The 12,913-nt window shown below is 36.3% G+C and overlaps 1 protein-coding gene across 1 annotated transcript; it reads left to right on the top strand.

Annotated features, from left to right (window-relative positions):
- Window positions 1-1,014: 1,014 nt before the first annotated feature.
- On the top strand, window positions 1,015-6,004 carry LOC139143981 (tyrosine kinase receptor Cad96Ca-like). The gene is made up of 7 exons (XM_070714608.1): window positions 1,015-1,289; window positions 1,607-1,729; window positions 2,165-2,499; window positions 3,298-3,408; window positions 3,620-3,715; window positions 4,021-4,119; window positions 4,731-6,004. Exons 1-4 carry the CDS (start codon window positions 1,121-1,123, stop codon window positions 3,400-3,402), a joined length of 732 nt encoding a protein of 243 aa, XP_070570709.1. The 5' UTR covers window positions 1,015-1,120; the 3' UTR covers window positions 3,403-3,408; window positions 3,620-3,715; window positions 4,021-4,119; window positions 4,731-6,004.
- The last annotated feature ends 6,909 nt before the right edge of the window (window positions 6,005-12,913 follow it).

The raw sequence follows: 12,913 nt of genomic DNA, 5'->3' as shown, positions 1-12,913 counted from the left end.
CATAAAACTGACAAGACATTGTGATAAGGTGAAATATATACAAAAAAAATCATATTTGGTTTATAGACGATACCCGTAAGGCTGCGTTTACAAAAAACAGTGAGGGATTGGAGTAATTCTGTGGATTCGAAAATACTTGGTGTAGCAGAGGGGGGACTTCAATTTTGTTCTGCCTATGGGGGGACATTAATTTTTTTGGATTCCGTTTGCTTTTTACGATTCCAAAGTCTGGTGGGTTAATTCAATGAAATTCAAAAACATTTCAATGTCATCTGATTGTTCTAATGTTAGTAATAATTACACAAGATCTAGAACCATTTTATCGCATTTCATTCCTTTTGTTCTCGAAAAATCTAAAAATGTATAAATTTTCGTAAAAAAATAACCAACAAGTAAGCTTAGTATCGGGACAGAAACCGCAGGTTTTGATAATTTGTTTTTCAATAGTTCTATGCAATATATCAAATACAGTTTCTTGCTTTCTCCCTACAGTATGCTGAAACACACGACATTCAGTTTGTAAACAAAATCCTGCATATATAAACTATTTGGTGGTAATTGAATGAGAGAGTCCAGACTGAACGTAATTTGTCAATGATACAAATGCACGGATATATTCCTAGGCTGTGTAGGCAAGTTTAATACTGGACGGGGACTTGAACATTTTGAGGGTATTGAGGGGGATCTGAAAAAAAAGATGAGATTTCAATCGCAATTACAATGACATCTCTGAGTGTTTCCTTTGATTGTGGTATAAATAGGACAAATAAGTTGTCTGAACAAGACTTGAACACTTACCAGTGCATGGTAATGTATGTTAATCTTGAACACAGGGTGCCAATCGTAAACTCGTTTACAACCCAAGATAGAGTTGGTTTTGCCTTTGTACAAACAATTTCTGACTGCATCAAATGGGCCTAATCAATACTAAAGTAGCCACGGCTGTATTTTAGTCTTCAATTTATAAACTTTCTTCAAATTCGACTTTCTTGACTCTTATGGACTTCAGGGATCTTTTTCGGATGGTGTGTACGAAAACATAGACGACGACACTGACGACGGTCATGCCAGGTTACATCAGTCTCAAGACGATAGATATTTCCATATCTCTCAAAACCCAATGCCGATAAAGAAAACTAAATACTCCCGAAGCATAGATGACATTGAACTGCCATTATCGTCTCATCTGGAGCTTGTTGGATGCTTGGAAAATGGAATCTACAAAGGGGAAATGACGGATATAAACGGCCATGCTGTACTGACTACTGTCATCGTGAAAACGTTAAAAGGTGTGAACAAAAAGCAACTGATTATCTGAATATCGTCGTTCTACGGTCATTTTGGACCACGTGGTTGAATTTTATATAATAAATTAGCAGTTGAAACTTTTGAGTAATGCGAATGATAGACTCTTATCTTCGCCATTCCATCTTTTTATAATTCTATTCTTTATCAAGTGTGCAATATATACATGCATTTATCTCACCTTGCAATGTCAGAAGAGTTCTTTGAAAGAACATTAGACGTGGACAATGGGCAATTTCCGCTGCCAATGCCAAGTCAAAGGATGAAGCCCTTACTTTTCTTTATAACTTTGTTGTTACAGATAAACACAACAAGGATCAAGAAAATAGACTGAGGCATGAGCTAGACATAATGCGCAAAATAAGTCTTCATAATAATATCATCCAACTCATAGGGTGCATCTTTAAGTCTCCGAGTAGATCGCGTAGGTATTTGCAACTTTGTATTTAAAACTAAGATGTATCGAAATCGTTGGGACATAATACAAGTATAATGATTCTACAAGTTTGTTCTTTACATTGCGTGTTCATGGAAAGGCTTTCACTTAAACTTGTAAGGGTGTTTGACCAGAAATTATGTGGTGTGAAGTATGCATTAAAGCATGCTTTGTTAAATAAGAGCATGCATAGAGAATAACATTTTATAGTGTAACCACTATCGCTAATTTTTGGGGGACATCAACAACGCAGAAAAGAACTATCGGTCTACTTTTTACTTGTTTCTGCTTGATGAAAGTTTCGTTGTGTCTGAATTAACACGACACCCATTTCTAGTCTTTTTAACCAAAGGTTTTTATTCACTGTCACTATGCCATGTCACCTTGCACCGTCTCTCTTTCAATCAATTTTACACTTTGTAGCAAATCCAAGTATAATCATGGAATTCGCTGCAAATGGCACTATCAAGGACTTTCTACAGAACCATCCTGGAATGGCAATTACTGAAACGGTACACGGCCAAATAAGCTCCATATGTAACCCCATATACGAAGATGCCAACGCTCCGACGCCGGAGAAACTCGTTGATTTCATTGGACAAATCGCCAACGGAATGAAACACCTCAGCGATATGAATATCATACATCGCAAACTCGGAGCTCGAAACGTTTTCCTTGATAACAAAATGGTTTGCAAGATAGGTTCTTTCTCCAAGGCCATATGGACAAAGGACTTTGAGATACGAGACAACAAAGAGGTAATTCTTTGAAAATGCCATGGGTATCCTGGCCATTGCATTCTCACTTATTAGAGTTTGGGAACAAATCAACCTTCGTTTATTCTAAATTTTACAGCTCGCAATGTAGAGTTCTATGTGCTTGAAGCCCCCGTCACACCGTCACGTGTGAAACATTCCTTTCAGCTCATTGTGCAGGTAGATTCTGTTACTTTGACCCAAAGGTTTTTCACCTATGAAGGAGTGCCCTGTTAATGTTATTTTAAGCAAAAAGGTAACAATCTAACGCCACACATCGAACCATTTGCCTGAGATATAACAGAGGCTCGCGTGGAACCGTTAGCAATATTGAATTGGACATATTGTCTAAATTGAGGTTGCCAACACTGCCAAGTATAATTAAATTCGCCAAGGCTGTAATATCAGTCGATAATAGAGAAATCAACTCTGTGAAATTAGAACATTGTCTTGGAGGATGTAATGCATTGTCAAAACAACACCCCTCATCTATAAACATCACGATATTTTTCAAGAATGCGTATTTTGCTAGAGTCGTTTGTGTAGATCTGGTGATGTTGCTTTAACTACGTCAATCCTCCTTCAAGACAATGCTTCAACTTTTTCAGAGTTGATTTCTTTGTGATCGACTGATATTACCGTTACAGGATAGTTACACCAGACAATGTTGGAAACTCCTCACTTTAGACAATATGGCTATTTCCTGCATCGCCAACGATTCAACGCTATCTACTGTAAAAAAGTATGTTGTTAATACGTAGAACTTTCGTCTCAAAGAATGTCAATAATTATCGTTTTCAGACATACCTACCCAGTCGATGGATGGCTTTAGAATCGTTGAATAATGGCACGTACTCTACCAAGACCGATGTTTGGGCGTTTGGCGTTTTGATGTGGGAATTCTAACTTTTGGTAAGTTATGTCGTGCATCTAAACCTATATTGGGATGTGATTTTACGAGTCTTACTCTTTTAACAGTCATTTGTTTGATACTCATTGACAAACGTCAGCATTAAACTGCCAGAAGAAAGCTCATCTTTGTGAATGGAAGATAATAGACGAAGAAGATACACCAACAATTACCCTTTACTTTTTAATAACTTTGTTACTTTGTCTTTTACAGGAAGCGATCCTTACCCCAAGTTAGGGATGAAGAAATACAGCAACACGTAGCGAACGGACATAGAATGGAAAAACCTCCTAACTGCGATCCAAAGCTGTAAGTCAAACTTAATTTTATTCTGCTATTTTGCTGCTCAAGTTCAGTAATATATTTCAAAGGGTCCATGATTAACAAAGAGGTCCTGCCCCGAAAGAACTGTGTTTGAATCCCTCATCAGAAGTTCAAAACTGGAATCTCTATAAATCGGCATATCTTGTTTTTAAAAATTGCCGTTATCATTCTGCACTAGCTGTCTATAATTCATTTGACCTTGTAATTCACATTAGATAAAATGGTTATTAAACATATTTCACTGACCATTCAGCCGAAAAAATACCGTTTCTGTATATACACGTCGTCAGGTATGACATGATGTTGCGGTGTTGGCTGAAAGACAGTAAAGCTCGCCCGACCTTCGAAGTGCTGGTGGAAAATATACAGAACTTCCTAGTGAGAAAAGGGTAAGAATGTTGTCTTATTTAGTCACTGCAAAAGATATTTAGACGTAAAAAAACAGTCTTGTATATACAAAAAATATGGTTTGCAGGTGGATGTCATTTATTCTTCTAATAAAACACTTATCGCTGACGGTATATTTTCAACACTGTCTCATTATTTGCAACCCTTGATGTCCTTCTATACTCTGCCATTAATTGAAATACCTTGTCCTGTTCATTCACCTTTATAAAGATTAAAATATGCCAGGCAGCATGACGCTAGAAGCATATTTAATCTCATGTGATGTTGATGGGTAATTGTGTGTTTTATTAACACATCGTGAAATGTTCGGATGCATAGAATGTGGTACGGCAGAGTATGAACAAGTGATCATGGGTAGTGATGAAATAACAGGAGATAATTTGTGCAAAATACACGGTAATAGTGGAAATCAACACAAAGAATTGACCACGTTAATTGTGATTGTAATACGCCGGGGATTTTATTTTCCATTAAGTCTGACACCAAAAATGAGGATGAGGACACCGTCCAAGCTTGGTACTTGTTGTATTTAAATGCGCATTAGTGTTGGAGATGAATTAAAAGTGTTTTCCTTTTGTATTTTATGTCATAGGTTACCAACAAGAGAAAAATGGACAGGACATACGCATTCATTCAATTTAACCATTGATCCATCAAGCGCGTACGGACATGGACATTTAGTCATTTCTTAATTTGGGATCGCTACAACTGGAAGGGACAATTCAACATGACATGTTTAATTTGTTCACGCCGCACGTACTTTTCATGATCTTGCTTTCTAAACCATTTCTAATAAGTTCTCTCTTATTTCATCAGTGTGGAAATATCACAACTATTATGGCTATTGTTAGTTAATCTTCTTTAATTTGAGTGTGTCAAGCTTTTTAAATATTAATAGTAAAACAGTGACATTCAACAAGATTAAACTTTGTAGAAACTTTGTTATGTTTTGAAAAAATTCTCTTAGTACAACATGGCGATGAAAATCAAACTTGCAGTTACTTATTGTAAATGAACACAAATGAATGCCTCTTGTAATATGGACCGACCGAAGTCTAAATAGGATAAAACCCATTGTATCATATTTCACTACGATGGAAACTTTTTTTAACCTGAGAACGGCACATTGTCCCATTAATATTAAAAATAGGCACACTTTTCGTGTTCAAAATCCTAACGTTGATAAACTTCATGATGAACGATAGAGTAGATTATCGACAATATACATGCATGTAATCAAAGTTAACCTCCGGTGTCCCATATTTCTATACTGAAAACTAAACTTAAAATTAAACTTCAAATCGAAAAATGCGCCCTTTGTTAGAGATAAAACTTATTTGTGTAAATATGCAGTATTAAATATGCAGTATAAAACCGCGTTTGTGCATCAGGTGGTTACCTGTGGAATTTAGGAAATGAAGGTTTAGGTCAAGGAGGGCTGCGGTAGGCAAGCGTTCTCAAGATATCGTTTCTGTTACATATACAACTTACAATGTTGGCATCTTTTGTTTCGCTCCCTATGATACTGTTTTTAACATACTATATATTCGTTTCATCTAAGAATTTGCCTTGGAAACAGACCAATGTCACTAAATTTCAGATGGTAGTAAGATGTTTTGCATGATTGCCGCAGTCACATCAGCTCTGTTCCGCCGCAGAATCGCATCAGAAAGTCATAGCACTTTCGCCTACGATCGGATGCAACCGACGATGCCAGTTTTTATAAAGTTATGTTTTTAACGTTTATGAGTGTAGTACTATTCATAGTATAGCATTTTGTTGACCTTATATGCTTTTCACATAGGCAATGCAACGTGAACAACCAGGAATTAAGACCCTGCATCTCAATAAAAAAGTTTGGAAACTTAGAACTTGTATTTCGTCCTTCACTGTTTTTCATGATAGAGTCTGCATTTAACACAATAGAGTATCTGCCACACAACAAAAGCAGGGTAGCATAAGTCGACAGGAACGTCATAGAGAAAGCAATAGATCGCATTGGTTTATTTGTACCGATTTGTCGGTCAGGACATTATCGGACATAAGGTTGCCTAATTGTCAGACATGAAAGCTGAACGAGTCTATCATTTTCACAATTTTCTGTTCGTTGAAGCATATCTGTTGTACACAATTCAGAAAGGTAGACTCCAGGACTACACTGCAGTCATTAAAACTATGGATTCGCTATCTTTGTGGAAAAATAAGTCGATAATTGAATCCCATCTATGACGTATAATTTTATCGTAAATCAAGCACACAGAAACATGTGAAACAATCTGCGACAAACCCGAGTCAACAGTGTACCCGTTCGAACGCTCATAAACTAATTCGCGTTAATTTTTTTAATATGATAATTTATATATGTTTATAATATTATATATATATATATATATATATATATATATATATATATATTATATATATAGCTATTTCACATTGTTGTTTCATCGGTAAACAAAATGCGAATCATTCTTTTTATTAGACTTTGAAAGTACGCCAACACCAATATCTACCTCCCTTGTAAGTTATAACGATTGCAGATGCTGTACGTTCGCCTGCATCAATAAAATCGTGTGTATGTATTAGTGTGCATACGCCAAACACTAATGACATTGGAAGACCGTAGGTGGCGTTAACTATATATTTATTTAACGCATATACACTATTATTAAGAACAGCAGAATGCAAGTGTTCCACAAGAGATTATTCTTGTACCGTTAAACACAGAGACTGTCAATGATACAAGGTTTTTGTCATATTCTATTTCAGACAAGAGTTAATTTTAAGTTCCAGAAAAACTTAAACCAAGTGATTCGAGACCTGACGTTGTGGAAGTTTACATAAAGGGAAATATCAAATGTATCATGGACTATTATTTTTACAATTGACGACAAGTACAGAAAAGGCTGTTAAATTTTCACAAAAATGTTCAAATAATTTTATAGAAGTATCTTCGAAAGTATGACAGAGAATATCAACTTGGTACGGAATAAGCCCGATGACTAGAAATATACACTACACGGTGCAATAATAGATGAAAACAGGATTTAGTTAACTATTCTTTGATGATATTACATGTATTTCAACAATGCTATTCGGAATGTACATGGCAAAATGGATAGGGGAATTCGACGAGAAGTCATATTTTGGTATATAAGCATTTGAGGTCAGAATAGTTATTTTAGAGTCAGCATGGCAAGTTTATTCGTAAACGCGTAATTTATCGCAGATTATTTGCAAATATGAACAAAATAGTAAACTATATTACCTTACTGTAGTGGATATACACGCATCTATTTCACTCTAAGAATCTAAATATGTAAACAAGATAGTCAGTAAACAAATGTACATTGCTCATTGTCGACATCTCGACGCCTTCCATGTATCCTGATAAAAGGATGCAAAATTGAAATAATGGAATTAACAACACACTTTGGCATTTAAGACGCTCGCCTATTCGCGGATTCGGTATCTGTACATGTAATGCAGTTTCAACGCGCCTGTTTATGAGAAATATCACCTGAATTGATTTCACCCTGGCATGGCGTATTCTTTGACTTCGATAGAGCCTAGATCGCAAACGTCTTCTAGAAAAGAATGTGTTTCATTCTTGTTGAAACCAACGCACTGTCAACAGATATCGCTTCCCCATACGGACTATCTTCAAAGGTGATTGTTTTAAGATGACAATCCTTGTCTGTACATATCATCAGGCTCAGGTGTGTGAAGGGGTTCTTCTTCAGCTTGGAGACGATTGAAAAAATTAAAGCACACATAATAGCCTAAAATAAATTGAAAAAAATAAAATGGAAAAAATGGATTTAACGTTGCTTAAGATGGGCCTGAAAATTTGAATAAAATATTTGACGATTGTAGATATAACGAGTTGACGATTGGTATACATGTCTGCCTGCTGTCTACCTTTTTCGACGTGATTGGTGAAGTCCATCAAAGCTATACAGGATCAGCTATACAGGATCAGCTCCTTCCTTGAAACATATTTAAAGCGTCTAATATTGAATAATGAGTCAAACAACAACAAAATCTCTTTGAAGAAATCTCAAGAATCAAAATTTTCAATATTGTTTAGTTACCTTGCACGGGTCAACAATCATAACTTAGAAGGCAAATGATGTTAGCTCTGCCATCAACCATTGTTTTGATCTCTCTAGTCCCAATTCAAGGCTGTACAAAATGAAGAACATTGAAGCAAATGATGACAGGAAAACCACATCCCGGCGATGATTCTATAACAGTATGATCTACTAGCATTACACATGTTCATCCCCTTCTTCATTGTGTGATCGATCGATTGGCCCCGGGTGATCGCAAAACATGTACATCGCGTCTTGATTTCTTAAACAGGGTTACCATGGTGACTGACAGAGGCAGGATTATCAAGCTAGTTATAGAAGCGATGTACATGCTACCCAACGAAAAACGCTGAGAACCGATCACTAATATCTTGGTTGATTTCATTTCATCCTGGGTGTTGTAGAGCATTGCGTTACATGTCATGGCAAGACACAGCATGGCGGCGCAGCAGGACAGACGTACTCTGGTGAAGTTGCTGGACGTTTGTCGAGTCTCAATTGAACCCCAAGGTACTCGTCAAAGACCTAACTCGAACGTGACTGCACAACAGGTGACCAAACCGTGTCAGTTGGCTTTCGTCCGAAGTGGTCAAACGTCTTACTGCCTGCCTCCCCCTCGTCCGTCGTGCCAATAACCCAACCATAATATACAAATTGCATCTAGGAAAAAAAGGAGCACATTTAATATGGGTAAATATTTGTCAAATCGCTTTGAAAAATTGTAAACTTGAAAAGGGATTTCATATACTGTCTTCTGAATGCGGCGAGTTTTTAGGCAAAGTTAATAATTTTAAAAGTCCAATCGTGCAGAATCACCAGGTTAATGGGAAAGTTTATTATTTGTTACAACTTTTGGAAGGGATAAGTGTGCTTTAGATAAACGCGTGATTGTCTGGATCCATGGATTAGCATTTTATTATGTGCATGATGTACCTCTTCAGAGTATAATAAAATTAAACACATCATGAAAAAGCAGATGGAGTACCTCGTATTCGACTGAAGGTCTAAAACTTCAATAATGTCAAGAAACCAAGAATCCGAACTTCTACTTTCAAGTATGCGCAGTTCAATCTCCATTTTGGTGATCGATCCAGGATATTCTGCTGTGAACAGAATGACACGCTTCCAAGCTTCAGGCTCTGAAAAGCAATGACACTAATGAAACATAGGTAACCTGAGAGACATGGAGCCATTAATTACTGTAATATTAGACTGATGTGATGACTGCAATACATGTACGTTGTGTGTACACGGTCTAGTCTTTCAAACCAATTGTAACGCCAAAAGCAACAAACTTCGCACAGCATTGGAGATAAGGAAGTTCATTTCCTATTTCAAAGTTCATGAATTATTCAGCAAACTTAAAATCTCATTTCGACACATCATAGAAAATAAAGACAAAGAGGACCGAAATTAAAATGCAAAAGTATATACAGTACCGACAGTCGTTTCTTATCCACGAGTTGAATTATTCCACTCCTTCCATGTTTACCCTTCAGTGTTATCGCAACAGCACTAGTGGTTCTTGAGCCTGGTCCCAATCTAGTGAACATTGTTATCCGATGGAAGGATTTTTCGTTTGACGTGTTGTTGATTTGGGGAGCTGACATCCACTGTGAAACGAAAGTGGTCTTTATATCAATGTGATCATTTTACTGTTTTAAGGCATATCAAACCACACATTCCAACATTAATTTTGCATGGTGCAAAACGCACTGATTTTACCAAGTACATGAAAACATGATATCTACTCAAGAATTTTCAAACTAATTTATTTGCTCAACCTATTTCAAACAAGTCAACATAACATTAAATTTTCCAAAATGTGTGTAACCAAATACATAATTAATGGACGTGCACAGGCAGTCTTTCTTAAGGACTGGAAGTAAAGAACCTCGACAATAAATATAAAAATATAGCTGAAAAAGATAAATATTTAATTGTTTGAATGAAAGAGCGAAATTCCGACGATTGGGTTGATAAAATAGTAGGGTACATAAAAATGACAACAACCTACCGAAGAAACCGTTAAATGGCTTGAATATCACAGATAATATACAATGCCAATGACAGCCATCTTTCATAAAGTGATCCTAGTAGATTACATTTTTGTAGAGGTAACAAACATATTTTAGTGATGAACCTTTTACGTTCTTCGTTGCCTGACCTTTTTCGATTTTTGCAGACCGGTATAAAATCCTTAGGTCGAAGAATTTAATGCAATTTAAAACTGTAATGATGAGAAATTCTTTGATATAACTATATTGGAAACCAACTTTATTTCAGAGCTCTGCCTAAGAAATCCGTTGAACAAATTTCTGACGGATTACACAGATATCAGTTCATTTTAGAAGACAGCAGCCAGTGTTATCATATGCATTAAAAGGTCAGGTACTCCTCACGTCCGTGCATTTTCGTTCTCGTTTCTCCTGACTGCTGTTCCTGACTGCTGTTCAATATCCTTTCGACTTATTCAAACTTAAGCTTCACAAACTGGAAATGTTGCTATTGGAGTAAATTGATTATACAAGTATATTTCTTTTTTAATTCCTTACTCACATTCTTAAGGTCTTGTTTGTCTTTCCTTCTCATCCAAACAGCCAGGCACAAGTTAAGGACAAATAGTGCAATTGCAGAAGCTAGAACAACTCTGTTGTCTTTGATATCCGCTCTGAAGACGCCGCAAAAGTCTATCTCATTTACAGGGACTACAAAGTCAGCTGCCGTGAATGACGTTAAGTGGTTACACTGACAGATCACATAATTGTCGGTTGTTAAGTTGAGATCAGGCTGAAAAGAGAAGACATAAAAGAAATAAAGTCATAATAGCTATACGAAACATTAATCTAAGTTATAAAAATTGCGAGATGTTCTCTGATATAAATGAACTTACCTTATGCTGCAGGTAAATATTCAAAATAACACTAATTACAGACAGGATAACATGCACCTCAACCATTTTTGAATTTAGAGGACGTGTTTTATAATTATTTACCCAGCATCCATCTGTCTGCCATTTCCGGTTGGCTTCATTCCGTACATACAAGCATAGTATGACAGAGCCAGTGGACACGAGTGAGAGGTAATCCTTCTGCGAGTATCAGCTGATAAAAGGTCAAACAAACACTGATTATTATGATGTGAGACAGAAGAGTTTGTTTCATCACAAAGTTAGGATATATATCTGCAAAAATCATGAGTGGAAAAAAATGAAACAATAATGTTGTTTATGTACAGAATTTATCTGAACGTAGTTGGCTTCTATACAATGTTTTATTTCTTAACTTATTGGAAGAATGGCAGGCTCGCTTTTGTAGAACTGTTACAGTTTTAATTGCTGATCATTGCACAAACAAATTTTACATACAGAAATATTCATTACATTCCAAAACTGGCCTCTTTGTCGGTGAAAGCTACCCCCACGTATAGTTCCTCCAATTTTAGAAGCTTGTAAGTATAAATGTTACTAAAACTGTATTACTTTTCGTAACATCTTTACAAAATCGAAACCATCCTTTTTTCATCAATTCCGCCGATTAATAGTCTCAGGGTCAATTATACAAAATTGGCACCAAAATTAGATGCAAAAATGTTACAAAAAGTCAATACAACTTTTAAGTAATGCTTTGGCTTAAAAAACGTACCATAAAATGGCTTCGTCAAGGAATTGAAACCCGGATTTCCTTTTCAATTTGACATATTCTGTATTTTTTTTGTTCGATTGCTCATAAAAACTCAGTTAGAAAATGATAGTTTCCATACCAATGTGTATTTTAAAGTTATGCAATTGTTCATCTGATGTTGTGTTCACAGTCAGAGTATGTAAACCTCCACCGGAGATATTCCATTGGTTGTCGTAGTGGGTTGTGTTAGGTAGAGTTTTGGCACTTTGGTAAACGTTATAATCTGCATCACTGACATCAGAGCCAATAGAAATCTTCAGCACCTGAACCGGGTTGGTCAAGTTCACAGAAAATTCGACTTGGTCCCCAGATGCTACTCGTATGGATGTAACGTGATTCGAATCATTATTCGTCTTGCTGATGTTGATCATGTACATGTCGCTCGTCTGAAAGTTCTGGCCATTCTGGTCATGCATCTCAAGGACCACGACAGGTAGTGATTTAAGCGAGTCGGGAGAGTTGCATTTTTGTGGATTTACCATTGAACCGATAAACTGAAAAAGATCGACCTGTTCAATTTCTACGACAACATATTATCTATTGAACCACACAGTAATTATGTCTTTAAAAGTCAAAAATAACATATTAACAATGGCTATTTGTTAGAAAGAGCGGTTTTTATTTTCCACGTGGTGTTTCATCAGACAATTTCTCAACGTGCTTATATAACCACTCCGTGATAGGTCTCATCAAGCCAATAGACTGAATATAATCGGTATTAATGCTAATGCGATTCAGAAAAAATCTTTGTTTCAGCTTATACGATAATTGTCTTTCAAGACAGCTAGATAAACCTTTTTTTCGACTACATCCAGCATTATCAGCAGTAAATACATTATTTTGTAAATTTGAAACTTTAACAGTTCGTCATGTTGCCATTTCTTAATCGACCTTGAAGACTGGCACACACGACTTCGTGGAGTGTTACACATACCTTGCTCGAAATGTTGACCGCAGAATCGTTGGAATTGCCGGTTGGAATATAAAAGCCTCCAGCC

This window comes from Ptychodera flava, chromosome 11, assembly GCF_041260155.1.
Source record: "Ptychodera flava strain L36383 chromosome 11, AS_Pfla_20210202, whole genome shotgun sequence".
Taxonomy (NCBI): domain Eukaryota; kingdom Metazoa; phylum Hemichordata; class Enteropneusta; family Ptychoderidae; genus Ptychodera; species Ptychodera flava.
The sequence above is the reverse complement of the archived record's forward strand: the minus strand, read 5'-3'. Positions and strand labels throughout refer to the sequence as shown.

Excerpts from the sequence above, each read along its gene's own strand:
- LOC139143981 (XM_070714608.1), top strand. The coding sequence starts at position 1,121 with ATGCCGATAAAGAAAACTAAATACTCCCGAAGCATAGATGACATTGAA. Across the intron at positions 1,290-1,606 it reads CATCGTGAAAACGTTAAAAG|ATAAACACAACAAGGATCAA; the intron begins GTGTGAACAAAA and ends TTGTTGTTACAG. Across the intron at positions 1,730-2,164 it reads TAAGTCTCCGAGTAGATCGC|CAAATCCAAGTATAATCATG; the intron begins GTAGGTATTTGC and ends TACACTTTGTAG.